The following is a 13,887-nucleotide window of genomic DNA, read 5'->3' on the forward strand; positions in this document are numbered from 1 at the left end:
GGGAATAGGGCGTCATCGCTTTAGGATGGGTCCGCTCTTTTGCACAGCCTCACCGCGAACTCCCCCGCCTGACGATCGAGCTAAAGAGACATGTGATGGGTGGTTGAATACAAAACCCGGACATGAATGTAAGTTCTAAACGCGCGCATTTGCGTCCGGATCTTGTATTCAACTGCCTATAAATATGATGTTGTGGCATCTGTATAAGGCAGATGCAGGTGGGCAATTTCTTTCGTCACATCCGCCGTGCCGCGAACTTCCCACCTGACGATCGAGCTGAGGAGACATGCTTATCTGGACGTCATCTCGCTCTGTTGGAGGAACGCTTGATTTGCGCTGGAAGCGGCATCACGTCTTCTGAGTGGCCCGGATCTCCCGGCGAGAATGTTCTGGAAGACGTTGCGGGTCAGGTTCCACTTGGCCCGGCTGGCAGCCATGGTGAAATTCTGCCGAGATCCCCGGTTGTGAGAGCGCAGGAAGAGAGGGGATTCACGAGTGTGGGTACTCTGCGATCGGCAGGCAGGGGTCACTTTTATTTCTCTTTTCTGTTTGTTCGTCTTTGCGTGCGGCTGAGAACCACGCTAATGGGCCGGTGTGCGTGAAGATCAAGGCGCGGATTGGCCGAGAAGCTGGGGATTGCTGCACGGCGTATTCGTATTGACCGTGAATGCGATGTGGGGGATCGAGTGTCTGATCCACTTGGCCGTTTGGTGGTGCCGATCCTTTTGCGCTTTGTCTGCAACTTTATTCCAACTTACGGTGATCTGCCAACATCATGTATTTCATTTGTGTTGTCTGTCTACCTCTTGACTGGGCGTGTTTCTTGTTGTAGCTGGATGCACTGTTTACGTATAATACATTGTTGGCGCACGACACTTTGCAATTTCTTATTCTACTGCCTCGAACGTTAAAAGGGCTATTGTTACCGAGTCGTCCAGCCACCTACTATCTTTCTGCTGTTCTTCATACTGTGTGATTATTAGTTGATCGGCTGGGCTGAACTGACCTGGATAGAATGGAACATTTTTTACCTTGGATATTGACTGCGTTGGAAATCTGCTCCGTCATACGCTTATGTTTCCGTAAGTATACTATGTACTCGCTGTGGTGATATAGCATAGCCGATACAGTAAGGAGGTTCAGATTCGTAGGTTGAACAGAGTGGTAGTGACAGGGTCTTCTACGTCTGGGTTCACGTGCGGGATAGCGCTTGCTCCGCCTCCAGCTCGTATAGTCTGTAATGCGGGTGTCGTTGAATTCCCACTCCTTGCCACACTGTCAAAGGTTATGGCAGGTACCAGGTTGGAGTTTAATGGGATCCAGAGGAGACATAGCTTCGACATTCCCTTCTCCCGCTACATTCCCCCACTGTCCCAAGTGTTTACGATATTTTGCCTTTGTTCTAGGGAGACTTGACTATAGACACATGTGAGAAGGAATGGCTCGTAGGTAGGGAGACGAGAGAATACTCGTACTCATCAGCACCGCCAAAGCTGGGGGCCATGTACCATCCATATGTTCAAAGACTTGTCCGTGATCGGATTCAAAGCATAAGTTCAGATTTCATGCATAGTTCAGTCTCTTTCAAGTCACTGTTACTGTATAATATGTGTCCAAGTATGGTGCTAACCAATATACGGGAAAGTCAACGACTGAGTTGCCGCTTTGCCCACCTCTGGTTGGACGAAGGGTTACCTGTCACTCACTCTTCCAAAACAATGGCTCTAGTCAGGTGTTAGTACCCTCTATCACCTCGACGCGTCAACCCGTGGTGACCATACATTCACAGGTCTTCCGAGTCCTTTAAATTGCAGCTTCTGCTGGCAACTTTGCTCCACTTCTTTTCATCCACCGAACTCGATTCACCCTTGGACTCGCCTTTGCAACCCGGTTCCCTTCGGACCCCAGAAAGTCACTCTCCGAACAAAAACTCCAGCGCCGCCAGTATGGTCGACTCAAAATTGAAGAAGATCATTGCCCAGGCAATCGAGGACATGGACGACAGCAAGCTCGAGGACGGCTGCCTCCTCCGGGGGGAAAAAATGACCGTTCAGGTCTTCGCATACGGCTCTCCGAGCCAAAGCAACAACGATGTTCACGTCGACTCTGAGAGACCGGTGATGATCGAGGACCGACCGTCCGGACCTTATTACAAGGTCTCCATCCAGGGATGCATGTCTGGAACTGGCAGCATACGCAAGAGCGCGTATGCGCGGGGCAATACCGGAACCCAGTACGCAACCGTACTGATCCATGACTCCTTCAAAAATGGAGGACTTCCAAGCGCCGACGTTATCCGGGACTGTTTCAGGTCCTCATCCGCTCGCTGTGACGAGAAGGCACCAGATAATATCAACGCCTTTGTGATGACCGTTGTCATCCACGCCAATGGCTCGTGGATCAACGAATTCACCGGCGAGACTGGCAACGTTCCCGAAGGCGTCCAGCCCCCCAAGAGCGAGGCGCAGATGATCCAGGAGGCTGAAGAGAAGGACGGCAAGAACAAGGGAAAGAAAGCCAAAGGCGGCAAGAAGCAACACGGCAACAAGCACCGTTAAGCGGCCAGTGCTTTCCCTTTCGGCTAACACCCGTTTTCCTGGCTCTCGGTCCCGGTTCTGGTGTGGTTTGGCTTCACGACTTCTTTACGACAACGGCTCACGAGTATGACATGGAGGGGAGTTCATTGGGTCACATCCTTCTCTGGATTGCATAGCGTGGGCGTCTGATTTCCGCTGCATTGCATGGCATGGCGTCAAAAAGGATAACATGGGACTGGTTTTGGTGTTTTCGGTTCGGCATCATCATGGGAACTCGCTTCGGCTGAAGCAACTGAAAGAAATAGACTTAGCTCCGCGCCTGGTGTATCTCATCGGGGGCGCTTTCATGATGGGTTTGGGACAAGGTGAAATGGACAAATGCGGACGTATTCTGAGCATCTTCGAGGGACAAACAACTCATCCTTAAGAAGTAGCTTGGAGCTTGAGACCTTAGCTAGTCTATTCAAAGGATTTATTCCGATAATCGTAAGCAGTGAAGCGTTATTGATTTGATGTGAACGGTGCCACCCATTCGAGTATCTATCCCTGCAGTGATACAAACCACCGCTTCCGGCGAACGTCAGATTAGGAAATATAAACTGTGTTGTCCTTGCGTGAGAAGATACAAGAAGCTGTAGAATCCGTGCGACGCAAGCCATTCAACACTATGCACCTACCCCCCAGCTAGCACATTATATATTTTATGCCTATGCCATGTAATCAACTCTTTTCAGTTGCAACAGCTCGCTGTAAATATATATACACCTCCAGTGAGAACACTTAGTTTGGCAACTTCAGCAGTGTCCAAATTTCACTCGTCACGTAATGCAACCGAAATGGAAATTATAGCTAGGTATTCGGATCTTGCCCTATGAACGTACTAAGGGATGCGGGTAAGTTATAGAACATTGTGACACCAGTTAGCGAATTGACAAAACACTGTGGCTAATGAAATACATGTAGGATTGTAAAGAAGGGTTTCCTTGCGGGTTATTCGAATTGCTTTATCTAAACATACGTTAAAATAGCAGCACATCAGTAATCACTGTAAAGGAAGGGAACCGGGTCATTTAAGCATAATGAAATTCTATGAAACAGTATCGAGAGGTCATGTAAGCCCATCAGGCCGAGACACCTCGTAAAAGCTACGCTATCTGTGGGGGCAAAAGTGGTATAGAGAGAAGCAACTCCGTACCTCGCGGCCTCATCGCCGAGAAAAAGCCTCCGAAAAAGGCCAGCAAAAAAAAAAAGCCACACCATCGATGATCCATCATGGATCCGTAATCCCCTACCGAGGCCAGAAAGTAAAAAGCCCGGAAGAAGTGAAAAGTGAGAAAAGGAAAGAAAAGAAAAGGTAGAAAGCAAACAAAGCAAGCAAAGCCCCCACATCCCCACCAGAAAATCCACACACACACACACACACACACACACACCTAAGGCGTACCCAGCAGCTCCGCCAGCTCCTCCTCCTTCATGGCGTCGACGAAAGCCCAGTCGGCGTAGCAGTGCTCGATGTTGCGGACGCGCTGCACGATGGCGTCGAGGCGGGCGTTGACGCGGCGGGGGCGCAGCAGGACGGGGGAGCGCAGCTCGCGCAGGCGGGCGTCGTACGCGTCGCGCAGCAGCACGCCCTGCCACGCGCGCTCCTCGGCGGCGCGCGTCTCATCCATGGGGCCGAAAACGGTCGAGTCCAGCGGCGGCTGCGGGTGGTCGGCGCCGTCGACGAGCGGCGGGTAGCGGTCCGTCCAGTCGTGCGGCGCGGCGTAGACGCCCTCCCAGTCGAGCAGCGCGACGGGCGCGCCCGAGCCGTCGACCATGATGTTGTGGGCGTGGATGTCGTTGTGGTAGAGGTGCGTCTGGAAGCGCTGCGGCTGCTTGCCGTGGTGGGCGGAAGCGGCGGCGAAGGGCAGCAGCGATTGCAGCGCCACGCCGTACTTGGGCACCTTTTGGAGGGCTTCCAGCGTGTACGCGTCGTTGGCGCAGAGCTCGATGGCCGGGTTCTCCGCCGGCAGGCTGGGGGTGAAGGGGTCGTCGGGGTTGGCGCGGAGCTGCTGCGCGGCGGCGCGGCGCGCGTTGTAGTACTCGGCGCGCTCCTTCAGGCGCTGGTCGGCCGACTCGGCGATGCGGAGGCCGATGAGGGAGCTGACGTACTGCTCCTTGCTGGTGAAGGGGCCGCGGTTGATGTCGAGGTCGAGGCGGATGTCGGCCGTGTACTCCCAGTCGTTCATGGGACCGATGACGAAGGCATGTGCGTCGGTGGCGGGCAGATCCCAGCGGCGGTAGAGGCAGCCCATCTTGTCGAAGGTGAGCTGCGACAGCTGGTGCACCCAGTCGGCCACGGTGCGGTGGAGCTCGACCTTGGCGTCGAAGGACATGGTCTTCTCGGCCTCGGCGTACGAGGTGCCGTTGACCTTCTCCATCAGCAGCCACTCCAGGCCCAGGGCGTTCTTCATGGACGAGTTGAAGGCGTAGACCTTGGGGACGGGGATGGTGGTGTTCATGCGAACGTACTCCATGGTCGAGACCTCCAGCTGCATGCGGAACCAAGGATATCCAGGCAAGGCGCAGCGGAAGATGCACTCAGAAGTATGGCCAGAAGCCTCGTCGACAGCGGAGACGGTGTAGACGCTGTTCCAAGCGCCCTTGGCGAGGAACTTGACGGTGATGTTCTCGTTGGCAAGGCCGCAAAGAGCGGCGTATGGGCGGACAAGGGCGGCGATGATGTCGACATCAGGCTCCATCTTCCAGACGGGGTCCCAGAAGGATCTGATGGGGTTGAACTCGAAGGCGAGGATGTCCTCATGCAGGTCTGTAGTCAGCGTGGGAGGGCCGCACTTGGTGACTTGGAACGGGAGGTTGTTGAAGTCTTCAGCGGTAGGGAGACGCTCCTCGACATCGAGAGAAGCGGTGGAAGAAGAATCGCTGTCGTCGTCATCGCTGTCGCTGGCTTCCTCGACGGAATCAAGGTTGGCCACGACACTGCTGTTGGTGCCGTCCTTGGCGACAAGCTGGAAAGTATCCGGCTCGACGTTGCCCTTGTCCTCCCCCAGATCCATGGACGACTCCTCTTGCTTGAAGACAATGCGAAGCGCATTCTCAGCATCAGCATGGTCACCGACGTCGTCGCGGTGCGGGAGAACGTGCTCGACGCGAGGAGGGTCAGGAAGAAAGAGCAGCGGATGGCCCGAGCTCTCGGCACCACCTTCCTCGGCGGCATCGACACGAGCATCGACATCAACAACACCAACGACGCCATCATCTTCCTCGGTCGACTCCCACTGATCGTGATCACCCTCATCCTCGTCCGACGAAATGCCCTCCACGGCCGTGACGAACGACACGCCCGTCGCATCCGTCATGACCGACACGACACTATCGCGATTGCTGTTGCCACCAGCGAACAGCCGACCTGCACCGCTGCCCTGGCTGTGGCTCGTGAACCGCCGGCGCCGATGATCAGCGGGCGGCGGCGGCAGCAATGGCGCGACGTGGTCCTCGTCGTCGTCCAGCGGCAGGAAGCCGTCGCCGATGACGGCGGACGACGCGGTGCTGCTGTTGCTGCTCGAGCCGCTCGAATTGCCATCCTTGTCAGCAGCAATAGCATTGTCGTTGTCATTGGCAACGCTGCTGTCACCCTGCTGCTGGTTGTCGCTGTCGCCGAAGATGTTCTTGCGCCGGAGCTCGGCCGCGATGCGCTTCCGCCGCAGCTCCATGACGTTCTCGTCCAGCGGGTTGTAGTACTTGAAGCCGTACATCGACAGCTCGCTGGAACCCGAGGCGGAGCGCTCGCGGGTGGTCGTGACGGCGCGGATGGTGGCGTCGGTGCTGGGCGTGTTGGGGCTGCTGGTCGCGGCGGCGGAGGCAGTGGCAGTGGCGGACGAGGAGCTGGGGGTGAATAGCATCGTCGTCGGGCGGCTGTCCTCGATGCTGACTTCATCATCATCATCATCATCGGCGTTGTCGATCTTGTTCTTGTCGCTGAAGATGTTGGCGGTCTGCTCGATCTCGGCCTCCGGCTCTGTGGCGGTCGAAGTGGTTGCGGTCGGCAGGTCGTCATGCACGGGAACCGGAGCGAAGGAACGCTTGGTGGAGACGGTGACGGCGGTGCGAGCGGCCGACATGGGCGGCAGCGGCGGAGGGTCCGTCGGGTCGGCGCCATAGACAGACTGGCGGTCCGCCGGCAGCGGCCAGCTGGGAGCAGCATCAGCAGCAGCGTCAGCGGGGCTCTTCGCGTCGAAGAAGACGTCGTCATCGTCCAAGGGCGTGACGGAGATTGGCAGCGGCTGCTCCGAGTCCCGTGGCAGCGTTGGGAGCGGCTTGTTGAACTGAGGCGGCGACGAGTCGTCGGTGGAACTGCCGCCAGCGGAGACGAGAGCCGGCGACGAGGCGGCCGCCGCGGGCAGCAGCCTGCTGCTCTCGTCGGTCACGGGGCTGGTCGGGTTGCTCGCGTACAGGTCGGAGTCATCGTCGATTGGCTCAACCCCGCTGGGATTGAACGGAAACTCCTTGCTATGCCTCAAGCTGCTTGTGCGCCTGGGGAAAGCAACGCCGCCGCGTGGAGACGGGCTGGGCGAAGCGCTGCTCCTGCGAGAGAGGAAGCGCGGTGATGACGGCGTCCTGCCTCGGGTCTTGGCGCGAGCCGGAGACAGAAAGCTCGGGTTGTATACCTGTTGCGCGGCGGGCCGGCCCGTGTCCGGGTTGACACGGTACACGGTGCGAACGGAGGCGGCGGGTGAGGCGTTGCCAGCAGTGTTGCTGCCGCTGCCGTCGGAGGTGGGCGTCACGGTCAGGTTGGGGATGATCGACGAGCGCATCATGCGGCGCGGGGGCGTGTAGCCGCCCGACGCCGACGTGTTGTCATCCTCGTCGCTGATGTTTGTGCCGGTGCCGCCGGCGGAAGCGTTGAGGCCGAGACCAATGCTGCTTGATGATCGGATGCTTTGCAGGGAGGCGATGCGGCCGCCTTTCATTCTCGCCTTGGACAGCATGCGGTCCAATCTATGCCTCATTTGCCCACGCCGATTCAGCTTAGGCGAGTCTGTGGACGAAGTGGTCGGAGTCGAGGCCACTGTCGTAGGCGTGAGAGCGAAGTCAATAGTGCTGACATCGTAGGATGGGAGTTCAGACGCGACTGTGATGTTCGCATCCGAAGGTGTAGCCGAGGAGTGAAGCCTCTTCAAGGCCTCACGCTTCTTTCTCGAGCTTGCCGTCGAGCCGGAGGGGGACACCCTGCCACCCGTGTCGTCGGGGCGCCTGCGAAGACGGCGAGCCAAGGACTCCATGCTGACGTCCGGGACGTAGACGCTAAGGGTGGTGACGAGCCGGAGCTTGCTAGAGCTGGCGCCATGGTCGGTAGCATTGGACTTGCAACCGGAAGTACCAAGCATCTTGAATGAGGAAGTGCGTTCGGTACGAGGGTGGGTGGGTTACTTACAGAAGAAAGGAAGAAGTTCGAGGGAAGGTGGAGTGCGGCCGCCTTTTGTACTGACAGATTCTGAGGTTGTCCTCGGCAGTTTTTTGTTTGGCTCTAGCGACGCGGGTGTTAGCACGGCTGCGCTGTGTGCGGACCTTGGAGTTGTTCACAAAGTGTTTGCTGGACGCGAATGGGACGGCGATTGGCAACCGCCGATGAGTCAGAAGATCTGAGTGCGGGTGCGAGACTTGGTGCGAGAGCGTCCGATCACCCGCGGGCTGGGTTGTCGAGCTGTCGGAAAAACGAGATCTTCTTACCTAGATGCGACGAAAACCGCGGTCGTGGACGATCACGAGGCTACGCCACGCCTCTCGCAGACGGAGCGCAGCGCGTGAGATTCTTGGCCGGCAGCAGCAGCGCCTCGATACCTGGAGTTGGAAAGCTGAGCTCGCGTGCGTGATTGTTGTCGAAGTGGAGTGGCGAGGAGGAGGAGCGCAAGACGAGACGGGCAACCTCATATGCAGGAAAATCCAAGCCAAGGGCCCGGGCAAACGCCAAAACGGGCAGCCGCGCCGACGCGTACTTTGGGCTTCAAAAACTGCAGGAACGCGGCGTTTGCGGGCGGGCGCCATGCGCTGCCGCGTTTCTTGATATCGCTACTTCCAGCGGCGCCTATCCTCACTGCGATCCGCATCCTCACGGCGGCCTTCAAAGTGACACTCTACATGAACTATGCCGTCCCAGCGTCCTTGTGTAGCTTTCGAGCACAACAATGCGCGCTCAAACTGCTGACGCGACCTTTGTTCGCACACACCTTGCTGGCGTGTACCCTCACCACAACTTGCACTGCGCCGCGGGCAAACCCGCTCACTTTCCCCAACGAAGTGAAGTGCGCCCCAGAGTCGAGCACATGATTTGTTTCCCGGTATCGCTGCCTTCTGGCCCTCACCGTCAATGTCATGTGAGTGTGCCACGCAAGGCCTCTGCCCCGGAAGCCCGTTATGCTGCCAAGCTTTGAGACGACTCCCGACACTTGCCCGCCAAACCACGCCCGTCGCAGCCACAAGTGAGACAATGGATTGTCCCGAGAGGTTTGAAGAATCTTTTGCTCCTACACACAAGCAGCGAAGCATGCGCGCATACGGCAGTGATATTCAACCCCCGACAAGAAAAGCCTCTGTGCTGCATCCAATGTTTAAACTCTCACTGAGTTCTCAGAACTGCCATCTCATCTTCACATCACTCGCGCACACACTCCAGACGATATCTCTAAACCCTTTTCTTCTCAGATGAAATTATTATCTCTCTTTTCCCCCTTCATACGTACATGCCTACACGTACATACAACTATCTGAGACGGCAAAGAAAAAGAGATGTATTGTACAAATGGCGTAAGCGTCATTACGAGGCACAGCCAAAAAAGACAAGCGTGTCCTCGATGCGCTTACTTCCGTCTCCTCTCCCCCCCATGCTCCCCCCCACAATCCAGATCGAGTCCACATGACCTTCATCTCTTTTGCTTCCTCCTTCCTTTCCGCTTTCGTCTATCCAACAAAATACGAATAAAAACACGAGCCCGCCCCAATAAAGAGTTCCCTTTGTGATTAAGAATAAGACTGGAATAAAAGCAGCCAGAAAGAATAATAATAAAAGCTTCACTGATCCATCCAAACACCCTGCTTCTTCTTCTTCTTCTCCTCCTTCTTCCCAACACGCACGCACGCTACGCACAACTTTCCATTTTTACTTCGGACCCCATTCTTGCCACTCCTCTTCCGCCGCCTTCGCTTTCGAGACCGTCGTCGTCGTCGTCGTCTTCTTCTTCGCCGTCGGACCCCTCCTCGCGGCGGCGGCCCGTCCTCCTCCTCCTCCCACCATCTCCGCCGGCAGATCGTTCCAGTTCTCCGTCTTGATGATCGTGGGGACGGGCGGTTTCGAAGAAGACGCGCGCGAAGAAGAGGTGCTGCCGTTGACGCCGCCGCCGCCGCCGCCAGGAGTGCTGCTCTTCCTTCTGTTGTTGTTGTTCGTGCCACTGCCCTCGGCCTCGTCGCTGCTGCTGTCGTACTCGTCCTCCTCATCGTCATCGTCATCGTCGTCGTCGTCGTCGTCGTCATCGTCAAAGTCGTCCAGGTCGTCGTACGAGGCGCGCGGCCGGCCGTTGCGGAGGCTGGGCATGTACTGCATCGGCACGCCGACGCCGACGCCGCTGCCGCCGCCGCCGCCGCGACCGCCGCCGCGACTACCGCCAATCATGCCCGGGTCGTCCGAGTACAGGCCGGGGGCGCGGCCGAGGATGGCGTCGGCCTTGCCGGGGCTGCGGCGGCCCTCGCGCGGCACGGTGGCGACGCCGCTGCTGGTGGTGAGGAAGCGGCTGTTGCGGTTGCTGGGTCGCGGCGGCGGGGGGCCGCCCGGCTGGTGGGCCTTGTAGTAGGTCGACGTGAACTGCGGCGGGCTGGCCGTCGACGAGCGCGGCGGCGAGTCGGGGACGCCCCAGCCGGCGGCGCGCTCGCGGTCCTTCTGGCGCTGCATCTGCGTGAAGCGCTCGTGGGCGATGTTCTCGCGCGCCTCGACCCACCGCGGGCTCGCGTCCCACCGCCACCCGTCGCCCGTCGTGTTGCAGACGGGCAGCGCCCACAGCCACGGGCTCTCGCCGAAGACGTGCGTGAGGTTGAGCCGCCAGCCCATGTCGAAGGCGTTGGGCAGCTTCTCCGAGTCCAGCTCGTCCAGGTACTCGTCGTAGCGTTCGCGCTCGCGCTGTGCCTCCAGGTCGGCCCAGTTGCGCTGCAATGACCGCTGCGCCGGCGATTCGGCCCGGTAGTCTTCGCCCTCCTCCGGGCGCGTCACGCCTGGCAGCGCGTTGGCGTGGATCTCGACGAGCTGGTCGCCGATGCTGGGGCGGCCCTCGGCTTGGTCGACGAAGTGGCGGTGGCCTTGGTTGTTGAAGTGCTGCTGCATCGACTTGCGCAGCGGGGACAGGTACCGTGTCTTCTCCAGGCTCTCGATGGTCGTCATGTTACGGGCGGCCAGCATGAGGTGCCAGGCGGTGAAGCCGGTGATGACCAGGCCGACGATGCCCGAGATGACGGCGAGCACGATGTAGTTGACGGGCGTCAGGTTGTCCATGTACTGGTCGGTGGTGAACTCCTTCCAGCACCACACGCCCGACAGGGCGAAGCAGGCCCAGCAGAACAGCGACAGGTAGATCAGGAACAGCAGGAAGGGCTTGTAGTTGCGCAGGCCGATGCAGGCGGCCAGCCACGGGCAGTGGTGGTCCATCTTCAGCACGCACCGCTTGCAGGTCGAGCAGTGGTGGGCGCGGTCCGGCTTCTTGGTCTGGCACTTCTTGCAGTAGCGCAGCTCTCCATTGGATTTAACGGTGAACGAGGTGTAGGGGCGCGACAGCTCCTGGGTGGGCAGCGAGTTGTAGCCGCCTTTGGTCTGGTCGACGGGCGAGCCGGGGTCCCTGAAGACGGCGGTGGTGTAGCACCAATTGGCCATGGCGTACAGGAGCATGGCCAGCCAGGCGAAGAAGTAGTCTAGGCGGGTCAGCGTTTGGGCGGGCATGGGAGCAGACGAAGGCTTACCTCGGGATGTGCTGAGCCTCTCCTGCATGCCGATCTTGTACGACACCCACACGGCCCAGGTGGTGAGGCCGTAGACGATACATAGCGGGAAGTATGACACGACGTTGCAGCAGTAGCGCTCGCAGCGGCGGGCCCAGCTCTTGCGTCGCATGGCGAGGGACGGCGAGTGTGGTGGTGAGGGCGCGAGTTCAGCGAGCGTGGCCATGGCGCGGCGGCCGGGAGGCGGGGCGATGGGCGTGTATGAATGCTAAGTGGCGGGAGGAAGCGGGAGGTCGGGCGGCTTCCTCGTTAGGGGGCTTGGAGTAGGGAGAAATGCAGGACTGGAGGCGTGTAGGCGGATGCGCTCGGCGGTGTCTGGCTCAGCTGCGGCTCGTCATGGCGTTTGCCGGCGGGTCGAGGCGGGGCGTGTCGCGCGGGCGGCTCTGTCTGCGATGCGTTTCAGCGGCCTGGGACGCGTCGGCGGCGGCGAGAGCAGGCTGGAGGCGTGGAGGATGTGTGGGTAGCGTGCGAGCCCAGCGCCAGCGGCTGCAGGTGTCGAATGGGAAGCACCGCCTGCTGCGCCCTGGGATCGCGTGGCGCAGCCCCACGTGATGGCCCAGGGATCTGATCTAGGCGGGAATAATCAATCGCGATAACGGAGTCTCGCTTCCTACGTGCGCCTGCCGCCGCGTCCACATGGCGCTTCGTCGCCCGCCATCGTCGCTGCCCCGAAAACGACATGCACAATCGCCGTCGCCCGCCAGCAAGCAGGTTTCCGGGTTTGCAGCGTCCCAGCCGTCTCCACGTGGCGTGCCTGGCGGCCGACGATTGCCCACTTGGGCGATGAAGATCGTCGGTCTCGCACCCGGCGACTCAGCCACTCAGCCCTACCGGAAAACCGACGTATCAAAAACCCCCCATTGCCCGGCGAAAGCGTCCCTCATCTCCGCTTTTGCCCACCGCCTCTCACCGCCGGATGTCAATCGAGAAGGGAAAAGGGGCAGCTGTTGAGCCGTCGCTGAGCTGCTCACCAGACTGCAGCAGTTGCATCGTCGAGCAGCAAACACGCCAATCCTCCATCCGTGCAAGTAGCACCAAGTCAACTTTTCTTTTCTGATAGACGGCGCCCTGTGCGCGACCCAAGGCACCGGCAGCGGATGATCGCCGCGCTATATGACCACGTCTCCGCACTACTTTCTTAATAAGCACCTACCATGCCCCCTCAAATCTTCTGTTACCTGCATTATATTCATGGCTAGTTCGAGTCACTGACATTCTGCACGGGAAGACAAGAGGTACTGTTATCGATTGTCAGTGGGCAGTATCCCCCTTCTGCCTGGCGTCTACCACAGACCCCAGCAGAAGAAAATATATACAAACTAGGCCAGACAGCGACAGCCATCCGTCCTCGAAAATGCCAACGGCATCTCCACCCGAGACAGCAACGGAGTGCACATGCCCCCAAGGATGAAGAACCCTAGACCTTCCCATCAAAGAAACAAAACTCCCCATCCCGTCTTTTTTTCATTGTTTTTCTCTGTCAATTTTCCCCCATACCACGCCGTCGAAAAGAGGCCGAAGTTGAAGAGACTGAGAAGAGAGTAGCGAGGCTACCGGTGCTTGGCTCTTGTCTGATTCATCTTCATCGTCGGCGGACAGGTCGGCAGCATCTCATGTGTTGTGGTGTGTTACTGCATTTACATGACAGTGCAACCGTAACCAGGCTTAGCAATGGCTCCCATTTTGATTGATTGAGTGGTTTGTCTGTTTGGTTCAGTGAGCAGTTGTGCTTATGGTGTCAGTTGTCCGTAGGATGTCAACTTACTTGAGAACGGGTGTTCGTAGTGAAAGTGGTGATGGATGGTGGTTTCTCTCAAACGGGATGCAGAGAAGCTTTTATACACTTCCCGCGATGTGGTACACCTGCTAACCTTTCCTTCCCGCTACGTATTGTGCGCTTGAAGAAAGAAAAGGTCCTTTCGGTTGCCATCTCGAGCATTGGCGAAGTTGGAGTGTTGGTATTGTGCTCTCTGCCTTAGTATTGTCCCCCGCCACTGATATTGTCTTCCTCCCTCCCAACTATTGGCTCACTGGGACAAAAAACCCATTGCCTGCTATTTACGGCGAGCATTGCCACATGGTTAGGGGTGTGTGCATTGTTGCACCGGTGCACGGGGACCGTTAGGAAGTCCGATCACTGGCCCGCGCCGCCCCCGCATGGCACTTGCGACAAATTGCGGAGTAGCGTAAGAATCTGAAAACGCTCTAGCGTTCCAAAGCTTGAGCCTCTATGCAGCATGACGATGTTGGGAGTTGCAGAGTGGACGCCCGCAAACTGCGGGAGCAAACTGCGGGAGCAAACTGCGGGAGCAAA

The 13,887-nt window shown here is 58.2% G+C and overlaps 3 protein-coding genes across 3 annotated transcripts; 1 reads left to right on the forward strand and 2 right to left on the reverse strand.

The window, feature by feature from the left end:
- Positions 1–1,946: 1,946 nt before the first annotated feature.
- On the forward strand, positions 1,947–2,558 carry SLS55_010612 (uncharacterized protein; the record flags this gene model as incomplete). Its single annotated transcript, XM_066781991.1, has 1 exon — positions 1,947–2,558. One exon carries the CDS (start codon positions 1,947–1,949, stop codon positions 2,556–2,558), a length of 612 nt encoding a protein of 203 aa, XP_066627803.1.
- Positions 2,559–3,970: 1,412 nt separating this feature from the next.
- SLS55_010613 (uncharacterized protein) lies at positions 3,971–7,924 on the reverse strand (the record flags this gene model as incomplete). The annotated part of the gene is made up of 1 exon (XM_066781992.1): positions 3,971–7,924. The coding sequence occupies one exon, from the start codon at positions 7,922–7,924 to the stop codon at positions 3,971–3,973; it is 3,954 nt and encodes a 1,317-aa protein (XP_066627804.1).
- A 1,769-nt stretch (positions 7,925–9,693) lies between these two features.
- Positions 9,694–11,685, reverse strand: PFA3 (palmitoyltransferase for Vac8p; the record flags this gene model as incomplete). Its single annotated transcript, XM_066781993.1, has 2 exons — positions 9,694–11,486; positions 11,535–11,685. The coding sequence occupies 2 exons, from the start codon at positions 11,683–11,685 to the stop codon at positions 9,694–9,696; spliced, it is 1,944 nt and encodes a 647-aa protein (XP_066627805.1).
- Between the last annotated feature and the right edge of the window lie 2,202 nt (positions 11,686–13,887).

Source organism: Diplodia seriata (genome assembly GCF_021436955.1).
Source record: "Diplodia seriata strain FDS-637 chromosome Unknown scaffold_13, whole genome shotgun sequence".
NCBI classification, from domain to species: domain Eukaryota; kingdom Fungi; phylum Ascomycota; class Dothideomycetes; order Botryosphaeriales; family Botryosphaeriaceae; genus Diplodia; species Diplodia seriata.